Source organism: Ctenopharyngodon idella, chromosome 11, assembly GCF_019924925.1.
Source record: "Ctenopharyngodon idella isolate HZGC_01 chromosome 11, HZGC01, whole genome shotgun sequence".
NCBI classification, from domain to species: domain Eukaryota; kingdom Metazoa; phylum Chordata; class Actinopteri; order Cypriniformes; family Xenocyprididae; genus Ctenopharyngodon; species Ctenopharyngodon idella.
The window spans coordinates 24029060-24043209 of NC_067230.1; the positions used below are offsets into that span (position 1 = coordinate 24029060).

General features: G+C 37.5%; 1 protein-coding gene across 2 annotated transcripts in view; it reads left to right on the forward strand.

Moving 5' to 3' along the window:
- The window catches only part of sipa1l2 (signal-induced proliferation-associated 1 like 2), a 69530-nt gene extending 61404 nt beyond the window's left edge, over nucleotides 1–8126 (forward strand). For both annotated transcript variants that reach the window (XM_051912410.1, XM_051912411.1), the window contains 4 exons: nucleotides 752–883; nucleotides 5484–5604; nucleotides 6474–6555; nucleotides 6675–8126. In XM_051912410.1, the coding sequence (XP_051768370.1) occupies nucleotides 752–883; nucleotides 5484–5604; nucleotides 6474–6555; nucleotides 6675–6821 (482 nt within the window). In that variant the 3' untranslated portion in view covers nucleotides 6822–8126. The remainder of the gene's footprint in view (nucleotides 1–751; nucleotides 884–5483; nucleotides 5605–6473; nucleotides 6556–6674) is intronic.
- Nucleotides 8127–14150: the final 6024 nt, after the last annotated feature.

Sequence of the window (14150 nt, forward strand, 5' to 3'; positions counted from 1 at the left end):
GCCAACTTCATTCATTATTCAAATCACTCTCACCTCTCTGCTCTCAGGCGAGGCCTGACTGTCTGCCTGCATGAATAGACTTTGTGTGAATTAGTGAGTTTGCTCTCTAGGTCACCTAGAGCTAATTTTACTCTGCTTCTGTGACTTGCGCGTTTGATTCTTTCTCCATAAGTACATCAAATCGTGGGTAAAGATGCCCTTTGGCCCTTGACTGCTGACCAGCAGCAACTGCTTCTCTATCAAGTTGAAATCTCTGCCATTGAATGAATGTTTAATGTAGTTTATGCCATAGTCAAGGCTTTTCAGTTGTGTCCTCAGTGGCCATCTCAGTTTCCTCTTAATCGAACTGATCATTATATCCATGATGAATTGTTCAAGTGTAATTGTAGTTTCTCTTGAGTTAATTTATTTAGTAAAGGCGCATTTAGGTCAGAGCATGTTCTGTTCGAATAGAGCTTTAAAATCAACATGGAATCAAAATGGAACCTTTTTTACTTCCCTAATGCATGGTCCTGCTCTTATTGTGAATGATTTGGCAGTGCACATTATTCCAACTTAAAATGTCTTTATAAACTTTAATCAAAATGAAATGATGAGCTCTTCCTTCATCTGTTCACATTTTTCCAAATTAAAATGTCTTCATAAACTTCAATCACTGTAGAGATGGCGTTCAGGTTAGAATGGGGGATGGGTCCCATCTAAACATGCACTCTAACTGTCCTCTAATGAACTATGTGTGCTGTCTCTGCAGGTGAGCTCTGGTTCTCTGACAGCTCACTGGCAGACAAGGCCAAGCTGGCAGACACTGGTATGATGCCCCTGCCGGACCCTTCTTCTGGTCTTGACTGGTCACATCTTGTGGACGCAGCACGGGCTTTTGAAGGTACAATATGCTGGTTTGTCACAGAGAAACACCATATTCACAGCCGTGTACGGGCTTGACCCATTTAACATGCTTTGTGATCTTAAACTCGATGCGCACTGTTATGGAATGAACAGCAAGGTACTTGGTATTTTTTCCACTAGGACTGCACTGACCCTTTGACTCTATGGATATTTTTGTACCAGACAAATGCAGTCAAATGTCTTCATGTCTGTCAAAGACTAGGGGCAGATTCATTCAACACCACATGGTATTTCAGCACAAAAACTAGCTAATACAGCATTACCATGCACTAGCTTAAATAACACTGTGCAGTAAAATATTTAAATTAAGTCACTGGCATTCTTTTGAGCTCAAACATGCCTTTTTTAATGCAAATGAGGCTCATTATAAAATGTGCCTTATTCACAAAGGTCAGCATTGTTAGTTAGGTGCAATTAATGTTGCACTATTTACTTTTTTATTTAAAAAAAAAAGATGTAAACTACTGTTGATTTTGAAAGAAGTCTCTTTAATGCTCAACAAGGCTGCATTTATTTGATCAAAATGGTAATAAAAACAGTAATATTGTAAAATATTATTACAAATAACTGTTTCGATTTTAATATATTTTAAAATGTAATTTTTCTTTGAATTTTCAGCATCATTACTCCAGTCTTAAGTGTCACATGATCCTTTTAGAAATTCTAATATGCTGATTTGGTGCGCAAGAAACAGTTGTTATTATTATCACAGTGTTCAAAACTACAGAGCGCCGCACATGACGTGGGAAAAAATATGTATATTGTGGCCACGAATTAACAATTCGTTCCCATGACTTACTAATACGTCAGGACGTTAGTCCCTAGTTTTAAGTAAATCGTACGCACAATATAGTAATTACTTCCCTTGTTTTACTAAATCGTGTGCGCAATATAATAATTTGTTCCTTTTTTTTAAGTAAATTGCACACACAATATAATTTGTTCCCTTGTTTTACCAAATTGTGGATGCAATATAATAATTTGTTCCCTCGTTTTAAGTAAATTGTGCTCACGATATAATAATTTGTTCCCTCGTTTTACTAAATTGTACACATGATAGAATAATTTGTTCCCTCATTTTAAGTAAATTGTGCGCACAATATAATTTGTTCCCTTGTTTTAATAAATCGTGTGCGCAATATAATAATTCGTTCCCTCATTTTACTAAATCGTGTGCGATTACAATAATTTGTTCCCTCATTTTAAGTAAATTGTGCGCACAATATAATTTGTTCCCTTGTTTTACTAAATCGTGTGCGTAATATAATAATTCGTTCCCTCGTTTTACTAAATCGTGTGCGATTTATAATAATCTGTTCCCTCATTTTAAGTAAATTGTGCGCACAATATAATTTGTTCCCTTGTTTTACTAAATCGTGCACACAATATAATAATTTGTTCCCTCGTTTTACTAAATCATGCGCGCAATATATTAATTTGTTCCCTCATTTTCTTAATTTGTGGCCATGTTGTAATAATTCATTCCCTTGTTTTAGTTAAATCAAAATGAGGGGACAAATTAGTACGAACTTGGCCACAATTTACTAAAACGAGAGAACAAATGAATTTAATTCATGGCCACAATATATTTTTGTCCGCATGTCATGCAGGACTTCATACAAAATGGTTGTACTACTTTTGTGGAAACTATCTGTGATGCATTTTTTCCAGGATAATTTGATTAAAAAGTTCAAAAGAACAGCATTTATTTGAAATAGAAATCTTTGGTAACATTATAAATGTCTTTACTGTCACTTTTGATCAATTGAATTAGTATTAATTGTATTAATTTAGTAAAACAAAAGAAAAAGAAAGAAAGAAATCGTACTGGCTCCAACTTTTGAATTGTAGTCTATGTATTTATATTTTCTGTCCCATTAAAATAAAAGTAATTTTTTTGGGTATGTAATTTGTGATTGACAATGAATTGGGAGCTAAAACAATGCAAGACAGCATGTGCAAATTAAATTTTTTATTCATCCATTAAATTTTTTAGAGCTCATTGTATTAACAAACCTTAAAATGTCTCTTTGTCCTATTATTGGAATTGTGTTTTGACCAAGGGTTCCCCTCACCACAAAGCTTTAGCCGCTCTCACACACCATTAACAAAGTTAACTGAAGGTTGCAGAAAACAGAACCGTCTCTTACGCTGCTCTTGACCATGTCGAAATCACCACGTCTCTCTTTTCCTCCCATTCATTTCCTGTGACTGCCTGAAGGCGCATTGTTCCGCAAGGTGCTAATTAGGAGCGGAGAACGTATTTCGAGCATTGAGAAATTAAGCCATTATCACAATGTGAGCCCAGCAAGACACCACTTAGGGAAATGACTCAAGCCATCGCTTGCTGTAATTACACATTTTGGGTTTTGGACGCTTTTACTCATGTGCAATTACAGCTGTTCCCTCACCTTCAACCGGTCGCTGTGGAGACCATGGCGAATGCTGGCAAGGGCAGCTCTTCGTGAACTGAGAATTTCCTTCTGATCTGCATGTGGAACAAGACGGAAAATATATGGTGGATGGCTTTAATTGGCTGGAGGGGCGTCCGGCTAGCAAGTCGGTGTGTGGGTTTTCCCTGCTAGCGTTGTTTTTTTCTCGCAAGCCCTTAGAGACGTGCTCTTGGGACCTGACGGATATGAAAAATGGAATGAGTGTGCGGATCCATCCCGAAATGGTAACAAATATGAGACCGTTGTTTCATGGTGAGAGAAATGATTAAGTTAGCTTTTGCCTCAGGGTTGGGGTGCTAACTAGAAGGGGGTGGGGAGGAGGTGAGCTTATATTGTTGATTTCCATGTGCTGCTTTGTGCGTGTTTTTGTTCGGAGCGCTGATAATTATCCGTCCATTCAACTCCAGCTCCAACGACACCCCTTACTGTGAGACTGTTAATGAAATGAAATGAGAGAGGGGGGTGGAGGAAGCGCTGAAAGGTGTTAGAAGAGGTGAGAGCTCTTAAAGGAACCTCATGAACGTTTTTAGCTCGGCATTTGACGAGACAATGGCAGGTCAACATCTTGTGAGATTGCTCATGGTATATTGAATACATAAAGGGTCGTGACGTGGATTCTTGTTAACAAAGAGCTTGTAGGTCTTTATAAAGAAACAAAAGAATTTCTCCACTTCTAAGACCACACCCACGTTTCTACTGCTTTTCCAAGTGCAAAACACACGTTTATGTCAGTTATGTGGCATGAATCTAAATTAAAGCTCAATAAACACACATATTTATTATATATATATATATATATATATTATTAAATATTATAATAGATATTTAAAAATTGATATAGAAAATGTGAAAAAAACTAGATCACTTTTTAAAGGGTTAGTTCACCCAAAAATGAAAATTCTGTCATTAATTGCTCCTAATTAATAACCCTCATGTCATTCCACACCTGTAAGACCTTCGTTCGTCTTCGGAACACAAATTAAGATATTTTTCATAAAATCCCATGGCTTAGTGAGGCCTCCATTGCCAGCAAGACAATTAACACTTTCAATGCCCAGAAAGGTACTAAAAACATATTTAAAACAGTTCATGTGACTACAGTGGTTCAACCTTAATGTTATAAAGCTTTACGAATCTTTTGTTTCGAATCAGTGGTTCGGAGCGTGTATCAAACTGCCAAAGTCACGCCCCCCAGTGGTGAACCATTGAAATTTCGAAACACTTATGACGTAACGAAGCCTCGTTTACTCAAATCATGTGACTTTGGCATTTTGATACACGCTCCGAACCACTGATTCAAAACAAAAGATTTGTAAAGCTTCATGAAGCAGTGGAATGGGGTGAGTAATTAATGACAGAATTTTCATTTTTGGGTGAACTAACCCTCTAAATAAGGTAAATAAAAACAATAGAAAACATGTTTATAAACTTTTGGCCCATCTTTTGCTATCAGTAATTAGAAATTGGTATTTAAAAATGTTTCTGCATAGTTTTGTGTTATGCACACTGGAAAAAGCAGTATGTTTGTCAGTTCCTCCCCCTGTTGCCCTCTCAGCAGAGGTAAAGGCACTGTATCGGTGCGTTCTTGTTCTTGAATGCTTAATGATATGCCCGGCTGACAGTGTAATGCTAAACTCACCTGAAAGCGTGTGAACCCCCCCCCTCCCGTTTTGCCATTAACCCTTCTGCCGCGTTAGCTCCGTTCCCCACTTAATTAACACCTTGCTCTGCTGAAGCTGGTTAACAGTTAGATTTAACACCTTGGAAGGAGCTGAAAAGGAGGATCACATTTAATAAGCTTTTCTCTGGGTGTTGCTTGAAGCTCCTACCTGGAACATCAGCCTACAGTATATCACCTCAGGTGAAGCAGGATGAAGTACCGTGTTACACCTGCTTCCTGTGTGCCTTAGGGGATTTCCTGCTTGTCTTGTTTTTTGTCCTGTGCAGTGCTGATGAGTGATAAACAGTTGTTTTATAGTAGATTTACAATGCACAGCTGCTTATATTAAATGACAAACACATTACACACAACACACCGCATAGTCCCTTGCTATTACTGCCCTGTATAGATAATGGATGTTTCAGCCTGAGTTTCTAACAGAATAATTATTTTCTCACTTTTAGATCAGACTGCAACCTCTTTGAGTTCGCTCACAGAAGAAGAGCAGACAAAGCAGGTTCTGGAGCTCTCTGAGGAGCTGAACAGAAGAGTGGGATGTGTGGATGCCTCAACCCTACCAGCAGGGTAAGTTCTGAAGTAGAATATCCATCCGTCCAGTTCTATCCTTTTATAATTATATCTAACATCTGTCTGATTGTTTATCTAACTGTCTGTTTGTACATCTTTTTCTGTTTTTGTACATCTGTCTGTCTGTCTATCTATCTATCTATCTATCTATCTATCTATCTATCTATCTATCTATCTATCTATCTATCTATCTGTCTGTCTGTCTGTCTATCTATCTGTCTGTCTGTCTGTCTGTCTGTCTGTCTGTCTGTCTGTCTTTGTGACTTTATCTGTCTCTGTCTGTCTGTCTGTCTGTCTGCCTGTCTGTCTGTCTGTCTGTCTTTGTGACTGTCTATCTGTCTGTCTGTCTGTCTATCCATCCATCCGTCCGTCTGTCTGTGTATCTGTCTTTGTGACTTTATCTATCTATCTATCTATCTATCTATCTATCTATCTATCTATCTATCTTTGTGTCTGTCTGTCTGTCTGTCTGTCTGTCTGTCTGTCTGTCTTTGTGACTGTCTGTCTGTCTATCCATCCATCCATCCATCCGTCCGTCCATGTCTGTGTATCTGTCTTTGTGACTTTATCTATCTATCTATCTATCTATCTATCTATCTATCTATCTATCTGTCTTTGTATCTGTCTGTCTTTGTGACTGTCTATCTATCTATCTATCTGTCTGTCTTTGTATCGGTCTTTGTGACTGTCTGTCTGTCTGTCTGTCTGTCCGTCTATCTGTCTGTCTGTCTGTATGTCTTTGTAACTTATCTAACTATCTATCTATCTGTCTGTCTGTCTGTCTGTCTGTTTTTGAGACTATCTATCTGTCTGTGTCTATATTTCTAATTGTTCCTGTATTTCTAATTGTTCTGTTATCTAACCAGGGAAGGTTCTCCTGCTCTGCTCACTGGGAAGGTTAACCAGCTGGAGCTCATTCTCCGACAGCTGCAGTATGACCTAAGAAAGGTAAGAGCCTTGAACATAATAACAGGCCTTTAACAGACAACATAATGCTTAAACAAATCCTTAACATACAACTTAAGGCAGTTATTTGTAATCACATGCTTTGTTATTATCCTCCAAAGGAGCAAGAAGACAAGGCTATGCTCCAGGAACAGGTTCAGCACCTTCGTCAAGACAACCTTCGACTGCATGAAGAGAGCCAGACAGCAGCCGCTCAGCTGAGGAGATTTACTGAATTGTTTCTGAACACAATGGACAAGAAACCTTGAGCTGAAGTAGTCCACAACTTCTCCTTCTTGTGCTTCGCAAACTACATAACCCAAGGAAAATTAGTCCAGCATACTGTAAAAAAAAAAAAAAAGATGTTAGAGGAGAAATTTCAGCATTTGAATGTGAATGTGTGCAGAGCTAATACGCTAACACACTAAAAACTGAGTCATTGTTGGTGGCAGGACATGAGAATGTGAATGAGAAAAGGGAGGGAAAGAAATTAAATGTGTTAAAGGGCTGGAAGGGGAAAAAATAAATAGTTTATGACCAGTCGAAGGGTATGAACACGTCGTGATCGTGAAAGTGAATGTAATGCAATAAGCCGTGATTTCTTTCTAAAATCTTTGGTTCCTTGGGCTTAACATCTTCAAAGCTACCGCCGTAACTCAAGTTCAATCCTGGCTTTGTGGCTGTCCACCCCCATCGTTTGTCGAAATGTAGACCAGCCAGATGCAACGTTCCTTAGTGTCCAAAGCTCCCCAAGACTTGGTGTGCTGTATACCTGTTTTGAAATGCTTTTTTGTAAGTAACCCATTGAAACAAATGCTGTAGCAATAATTTTGCTGATGCTGTAATCACAGAAATGTTCGATAAGATTAGCACTGAGTGTGATTTGGCTGTATTCAAAAACTTTTATGTAGAAAAAAAAAACAAAACAAAAAAAAAAAGTCTTTCGTGTGCCTGATGTTATTGGTGGTAAAAGGATTGTTGTTTTCGTTAATTCATTTAACTGTCTGAGTGCGTACAAAATCCATGCCCACTGCTCTTATCCATTAGGCTGTCACATGACTTTGTAACTGGCTTTGTTTTACCCAAACAGATGTTAAATGGTTGAACTTGTGTGGATGGGCCAGTACACGCAGACTAGCACCTGTAAACCACTTAAAATAAAAGCCAAATTCTGCTTGTTGGTGTACCTCAGAAAAGTGTCTTGTACCTTCGCCCTCTTATTTAAGCTTATTTAACCTAAGATTGTTATTTTAATGAGAGTATTTTCCTTTTCTGCACTAAAAAAAAAAAAAAAAAGAGTAATGGCTCCATGTGGCAGTACTTTGTATACTTGTGTACCATGTCAGCAGTACTGTGTATAGCTTGGCTGAGAGATAACTGTAAACATAAAATGGTTTATTTCTGGGACGTTCAGATGTTTGGATGCTGCTAGAGGACAGGATGTTGTTTTTTTATGGCCTTTTAAAGATGTTTTTATTTCTTTGTAAATCTGTTTCGTTGAGGTTGGGATGAAAAGCTTACCTTTGTAAAATAAAGTTTAGGATGTCAATAAAGTAAGACTTGTGTCCTTTTAATATTGCGTTTGTGTTGTATTTCTTTAACGTTGCAATATACAGCAGAAAAACAAAAAATAATTTTATATGCATAGTTAAGCCCGGAACACACCAAGCCGACGCCATCGAACTAGTGGCGACAAGAGTAGGCTGCGGGGTTGGTTCACGTCGGCAGCGTCTGGGTCCAAAGTTGCCCTGGACCAACTTCAGCCGACAGTGCAAAACACACTGAGAAAACTTAGTGGGACGACCGTCGGCTTGGTGTGTTCCGGACTTTAGAATGGCAAAATAAACAGGATCAAATGGCAGTTCATGATAATGTTATTTAAAAAAGCATAATTATATGCATATTAATAAATTAAAATTAATACATTTCAATGTTTAATTTCAAGAACATTATTAATTTTGTTACTGTGTTGGACGATGTCCAATGTAAAATCTGCAAATGTTCGTTGTTTACAGTATTAAATGAACATTAATTGATTAAAATGAACTTGTGAACTCTGAATGCACATCTTTGCTTCTTTTAAAAGCCAGTGAATGATCAATACTGGCTTGTATTATTGATCACGCTTTGGAAGTTGGGTGCATGAGCAGCACTTCTGAATGACAAAGTGCGAACATCCCTGGAGTTCTCCACAATGTCACTGGTAAGAAACATGAACAAGAAGAACCAACCTATCCGACGCACTTCAGGAGTCGTTTGTGACGTTTTAAATCTATGGCTGTAGAGTTGTTTTTGATAGATTAAGATAAAAAGCTGAGAAGATGGAGGAACACACGCACAGGGGGCTGAAATGTGCAGTAGTCAATGACCCATTTTAGGAGTATTATTCTTGAAAACTCTGAGAAAAATCAATATATTTCTTCATTCACTGGTTGTGATTGAGGAGAACAGAAATGGCAGCACTGCCCTACATCCGTGAGGGACCAATGGAAAAATGTCAACCTTCTTAGGTGACCTGTGATGGATGGCATGGACCAAGGTGCCTTTGCTCCTGTGGGAACTGATAAAATGACAAACAGTATGGTGTACAATTGATGGTCATTCCAAGATCCTTTGAACAAGATTGGTCAATGTATCATTTCATGGGCACAGAATAATAACTAAGGGTAAACTGGGATTTCGGAGGTGGGGGAACCCTAAAAACTGAATGTGATTCTGATGACCCTCACCAAGGGGTTGACAAAGAAACTGCTTTTTTTATTTATTAAAAGGTTAATTCACCCAAAATTGAAAACTCTTTCATTAATTACTCACCCTCATGTCGTTCTACACCCGTAAGACCTTCGTTCATCTTCAGAACACAAATTAAGATATTTTTGATAAAAATCTGATGGCTCAGTGAGGCCTGCGAGATAATTAACACTTTTCAAGCTACTAAAGACATATTTAAAACAGTTCATGAGACTACAGTGGTTCAACCTTAATGTTACAAAGTAACGAGGATACTTTTTGTGTGCCAAAAAACAAAATATTGACTTCATTCAACAATATCTAGTGATGGGTGATTTCAAAACACTGCTTCATGAAGCTTCGAAGCTTTACGAATCTTTTGTTTCAAATAAGTGGTTTGGAGCGTGTATCAAACTCCCAGTCACGTGATTTGAGTAAACGAGGCTTCGTTACATCATAAGTGTTTCGAAATTTCAATGGTTCACCACTGGGGGGCGTGACTTTGGCAGTTTGATACACACTCCGAACCACTGATTCGAAACAAAAGATTCGAGTCATAATCAGACATGTAATGTGCCAGAGGGAAATCTCTGGAAAATTGTTCTTTATCATTGCAATTATGACATAAAACATTAAAATTATGAGATACTAAGTCATAATTATGAGGTAAAATGTTTAAATTATGACAAAAAGGAAGAAGCATGACATGAGTCAAAATTACGACAAACATAATTTTGCCAAAAAGTTATGAACTTATGAAAAAAAAACATTAAATTATGGCAAAAAGTAAATGTTCTGACATAAGAATTCATAATTATGACAAAAATTGACTCAATTTCTTATTGTCATAATTCTGACTTAGTATGTTTTGTTTTTGACTTTTGTCATAAGTTTGACTCATTTGCTTTTTTATTACTTGAATTTTTATTTCATAAATATCACTTTTTATCTCATAAATTTGACTTTTTACAATGTCATGTTTGAATTCAAATCTCATAAATCACTTAGTATGTCATAATTTCGACTTTACTATTATCATTAATTTAATAATAATTATCATTTACCAAAGCATGTTTTTTTTTCTTATGTGGCAGAAATGGGCATCCATATTAAGGAGCCACCAACTTTATTTTCCTCCATGAAGTATTGCAGCTCCCAAAAGAGGTGGAAGTTTTTATAGGAGTTTGATTGGAGATGGAAGTCAGAATAAATTTCATTGCTTCTGCCTTGCATTATGTTTCCTCATGCATCTGAACTCCTGTTTCAACCATGTGTGTATGTGCACGCATGCATGCATGTTACATTATTAACGTCATTAAAAAGCCAGGGTCTTGCCGCAGGGTTCACATGAAGGTCAGTGAATGTCAGCTGAAGCACACCATTTATGTGTCATATTTTTAATTTATTAGCGATGTCAGGCATGCCATGATGTTCTTGTTGTGAAGATCTGGGATATATTTAGGTTGCAATTATTCAAGCATGCTTGCAAATCATAGATTACTGCACAAATTGAAAAGATAAAAGCACAATAATCACACATTATTCTCAGATCACAAACATGTGGTTTTACTCACAATCAGTTTGTTTTACACTGAGTGTTTTGTAGTGTGGTGCTTTATAGTCCAGTACTTCTGTGGTATTCTTCTCATAACAGTGCCACCAAGAAGGCTCAGCAAAAATGTTCAGGTCCAACCACAACTTTGAGGAAAACTGCTGAGTGAGTCAATCTCACCGCCTCTGGGAAAGAAATCAAACGCTCCTGTGATTAGAAAGCTTCACTGCTTGGCATCAAGATAAATGACGGATGTGAATTCACAGATTGCGTTATTCGCATGTGCCATAAGAAATATACGCTTTCTTAGCTATAAATTTGATTCTAGAGCAAGTAGCAAAACTATACCTTTGTTACATGTCATAGAACAACCACAACACTTGATTAGAGACTGAAAAACCACATTAAGCTGCAGAATCAGTGTCAAGCCTAATCATATACAGAATTGAATCCTTTTTGGTACTGTAACTGTAACTGAAGTGCCATAAATGGTTGGATATGCCTCTTCAGCCCCCTTGATGCTTGTTATTTCTCCTTTACATTCAGTATGATGTACATACACTGTCAAATGTAACTGATATATGAAAATAGACTACACAGCCCCGGTTTACCTGAATCTGGAGTGCCTCTGGGCTCTGCTTTAGGTCCGCCCTACGTTTCGCTAACAAGTAGCAATAATAGTTCATCAAAGGCTACTTGTAAGCCTTAATGAATTCTTTTGATCTATCTCTATTTGCTGTTCAATAATGAATACGTGCTTTTTAAGGTATTCACGGTTTTAGGGTGAGCCAGAGGGGCTGAAATTGTAAAATAGGAAATAACTTGACACACACTACATTTCCAAAAGTAGAAACCTTTCTACTTAACAGGCTTGGCAACTGCAGCTACGCACATTGCTAACACATTAATAAAATTAAGCCATGCTATCATCTTAGACAAACTTTTTAGTAAAATGCCAGCCCAGTGTCAGAACCTGACTGATCCCTTTGTGTCTGAACAAGAGTAGATATCCAAAGACATGTTCCAGCATCTAGCAGAAAGCCTTCTCATAAGAATAAAAGCTGTTATAGCAGCAAAGGTATGGCTACATTCATATTAGTGTCCATGATTTTGAAATTAAACATTAAAAAGCACAAATGGATGTGTATTCAGGTGTCCACATGATTTTGTAGTGTAGCTGATTGACTGGGTTAAATAAAAGCCAAAATGACAAGATGTTGCACTACGGAACTGCAACTTCTCTATCGCCATCTGTGGTTGAAACATAAAATTGCAAGTTACCTGCAAAGTTGTTGTTTTTACATCAGTTGTACAAAGATGAATGATATACACCTTAAATTTCATTTAAAAAATCTGAAGAAAAAAAACACTTATTTAAAATATAAATTAGGTTAATATAAATATATAAATTATATATTTTTATATTAACCTAATTTATATCATGAGTCATCAAAACTAAAAAACTAAAACTTTGGATATCTAGCTCTAACTTTAATGGCAAATCTCTTTCTGAATTAACGCACGAAGGGGCACAGGAGCACGTAGGGAGAATTCAAATCTTGCCCAAGGCAGCTGAAGGTAACTTTGTTTGTCGTCTCCCGAGGGTGACCTGGTTGCCTTGCCAACAAAGCATGTAATTGGAAATGAAGCGGCCGCACTGCCAAGCCGTCTTTGCTGATCAACCATTGTGTGATGCCTCACACAGACGCACACACATTTCGTTCAAAGCACAGTGACTGATGTGCAAAAGCTGGCTGTTTGTAACGTACTAATGCCCCCCTTGCTTCCTCCATCTTGACATCATGAATGTTTAAACTCTTCCCAAAAGCACTTTATTTTGTATGTGGCTTAAGTGCACAACTATCTGTTAAAGCGGAGGATAAAACATGTCCGACAGGAAGTACAACACTGATTTCAGTTTTCAGAGTACAAAAGTGTGTTAAGGGTTACTCTGTAAAAGAAGCTGACTTGGTGACTTTTTCCCCATGAGGCAGCAGCGCATGAGAAGCACTGATGCTTCTAGAACTCAGAAATGGCACTAAATAACCAGAAACATCTTCCAAGAACTTTTCTACTGTTTTTTTTCCCCCGTCATAGCTCAAGTTATAAATCATGAAAATCCATTCACTACAAGAAAATCCTTTTTATACTTTTTGTTTTGCTTCTGAAACTCAAAAGTCCGAATAATATACTGTGGCTTATATACCTGCCTCAACCAGCAACAGCATTGTTGACTCTGAACTTTATACGTCAGTTCGAATATATCTGCAAATCAGAGCACAAAGCAGCAAAGGTCATGGATGAACAAGATGAATCTTCCTCTAAGCTGTCTTGCCTTCCGGCATCAGTCTATGCCATGCTGCTGAAAGATGCATACTGAAAATTAATCTTTTTGAAACAGACAGTCTTATTGAAGTCCTCAATCGCATATCCCAATCTTCAATGCATGCCAAAAGGCCAAAAAAAGAACAAAATAAAATTTAAAGACGATGTACTTTTCATCTAAGGCATTGCTTTCTTTTTTGCCCCTAAGGTTCTGAATGAGTGAGTCTTTGCTTGGGGCAAGGTGATCTTCAGTATAGAGGAAAAAAGATTTGAATGAAAGATACATGAACGCTATTTTAACCAAGGTTGCTCAAGGAAAACACCATGTCCTACCTGGGGATATTGGATTCAGTTCTGGGCGTGTGTGTGTGTGAGGGGCTTCAGGGAATACAATATGCATTTATGATTTGATTTTGCATTATATTCTATTATTATATCAAATATTAATTTTATCTATTCAAATACTCCCATAATGGGAATGAACAGTGTAGAATCCTGTAGCTACTTGAGTTGAAGAAAGCTTGATGAAATGACTGACTTACTTTTGAAAGCATGCAAGTATCTATCGTTTATTGATTTATTTTTGGTTCATTGCTATTTGCTATTCTGCATTCTCCTGCTCAAAATACCTGTTGTTATTATGAATTATTAATACTCAGTGCATTCGAGCTTAAGGATTATATTACTCCCAGTTCAGTGATTTGTTAACTAGAGACACGCTCCAAGCGGATCATTGAATCAGTGAGTTGTTAACTGCTGCAATTACATCAGTGTAATGAACCGGTTCACTGAAAAGAATCGGCTCAAAAGAATAATACGTTCAATTGGATGTTGCTCCGGACAATTGGATCCGGACTCGGAGCGGGTCTAGATTTCTTCACTGAAAATTACATTTTGATGAAGACATTTGGGGTGCTTCTCATTTCTTATTTGCTTGTCCTCATTTCATTTACTCTCTACCTTTTCTCGCATGCTCCACCCTCCCTAAGGA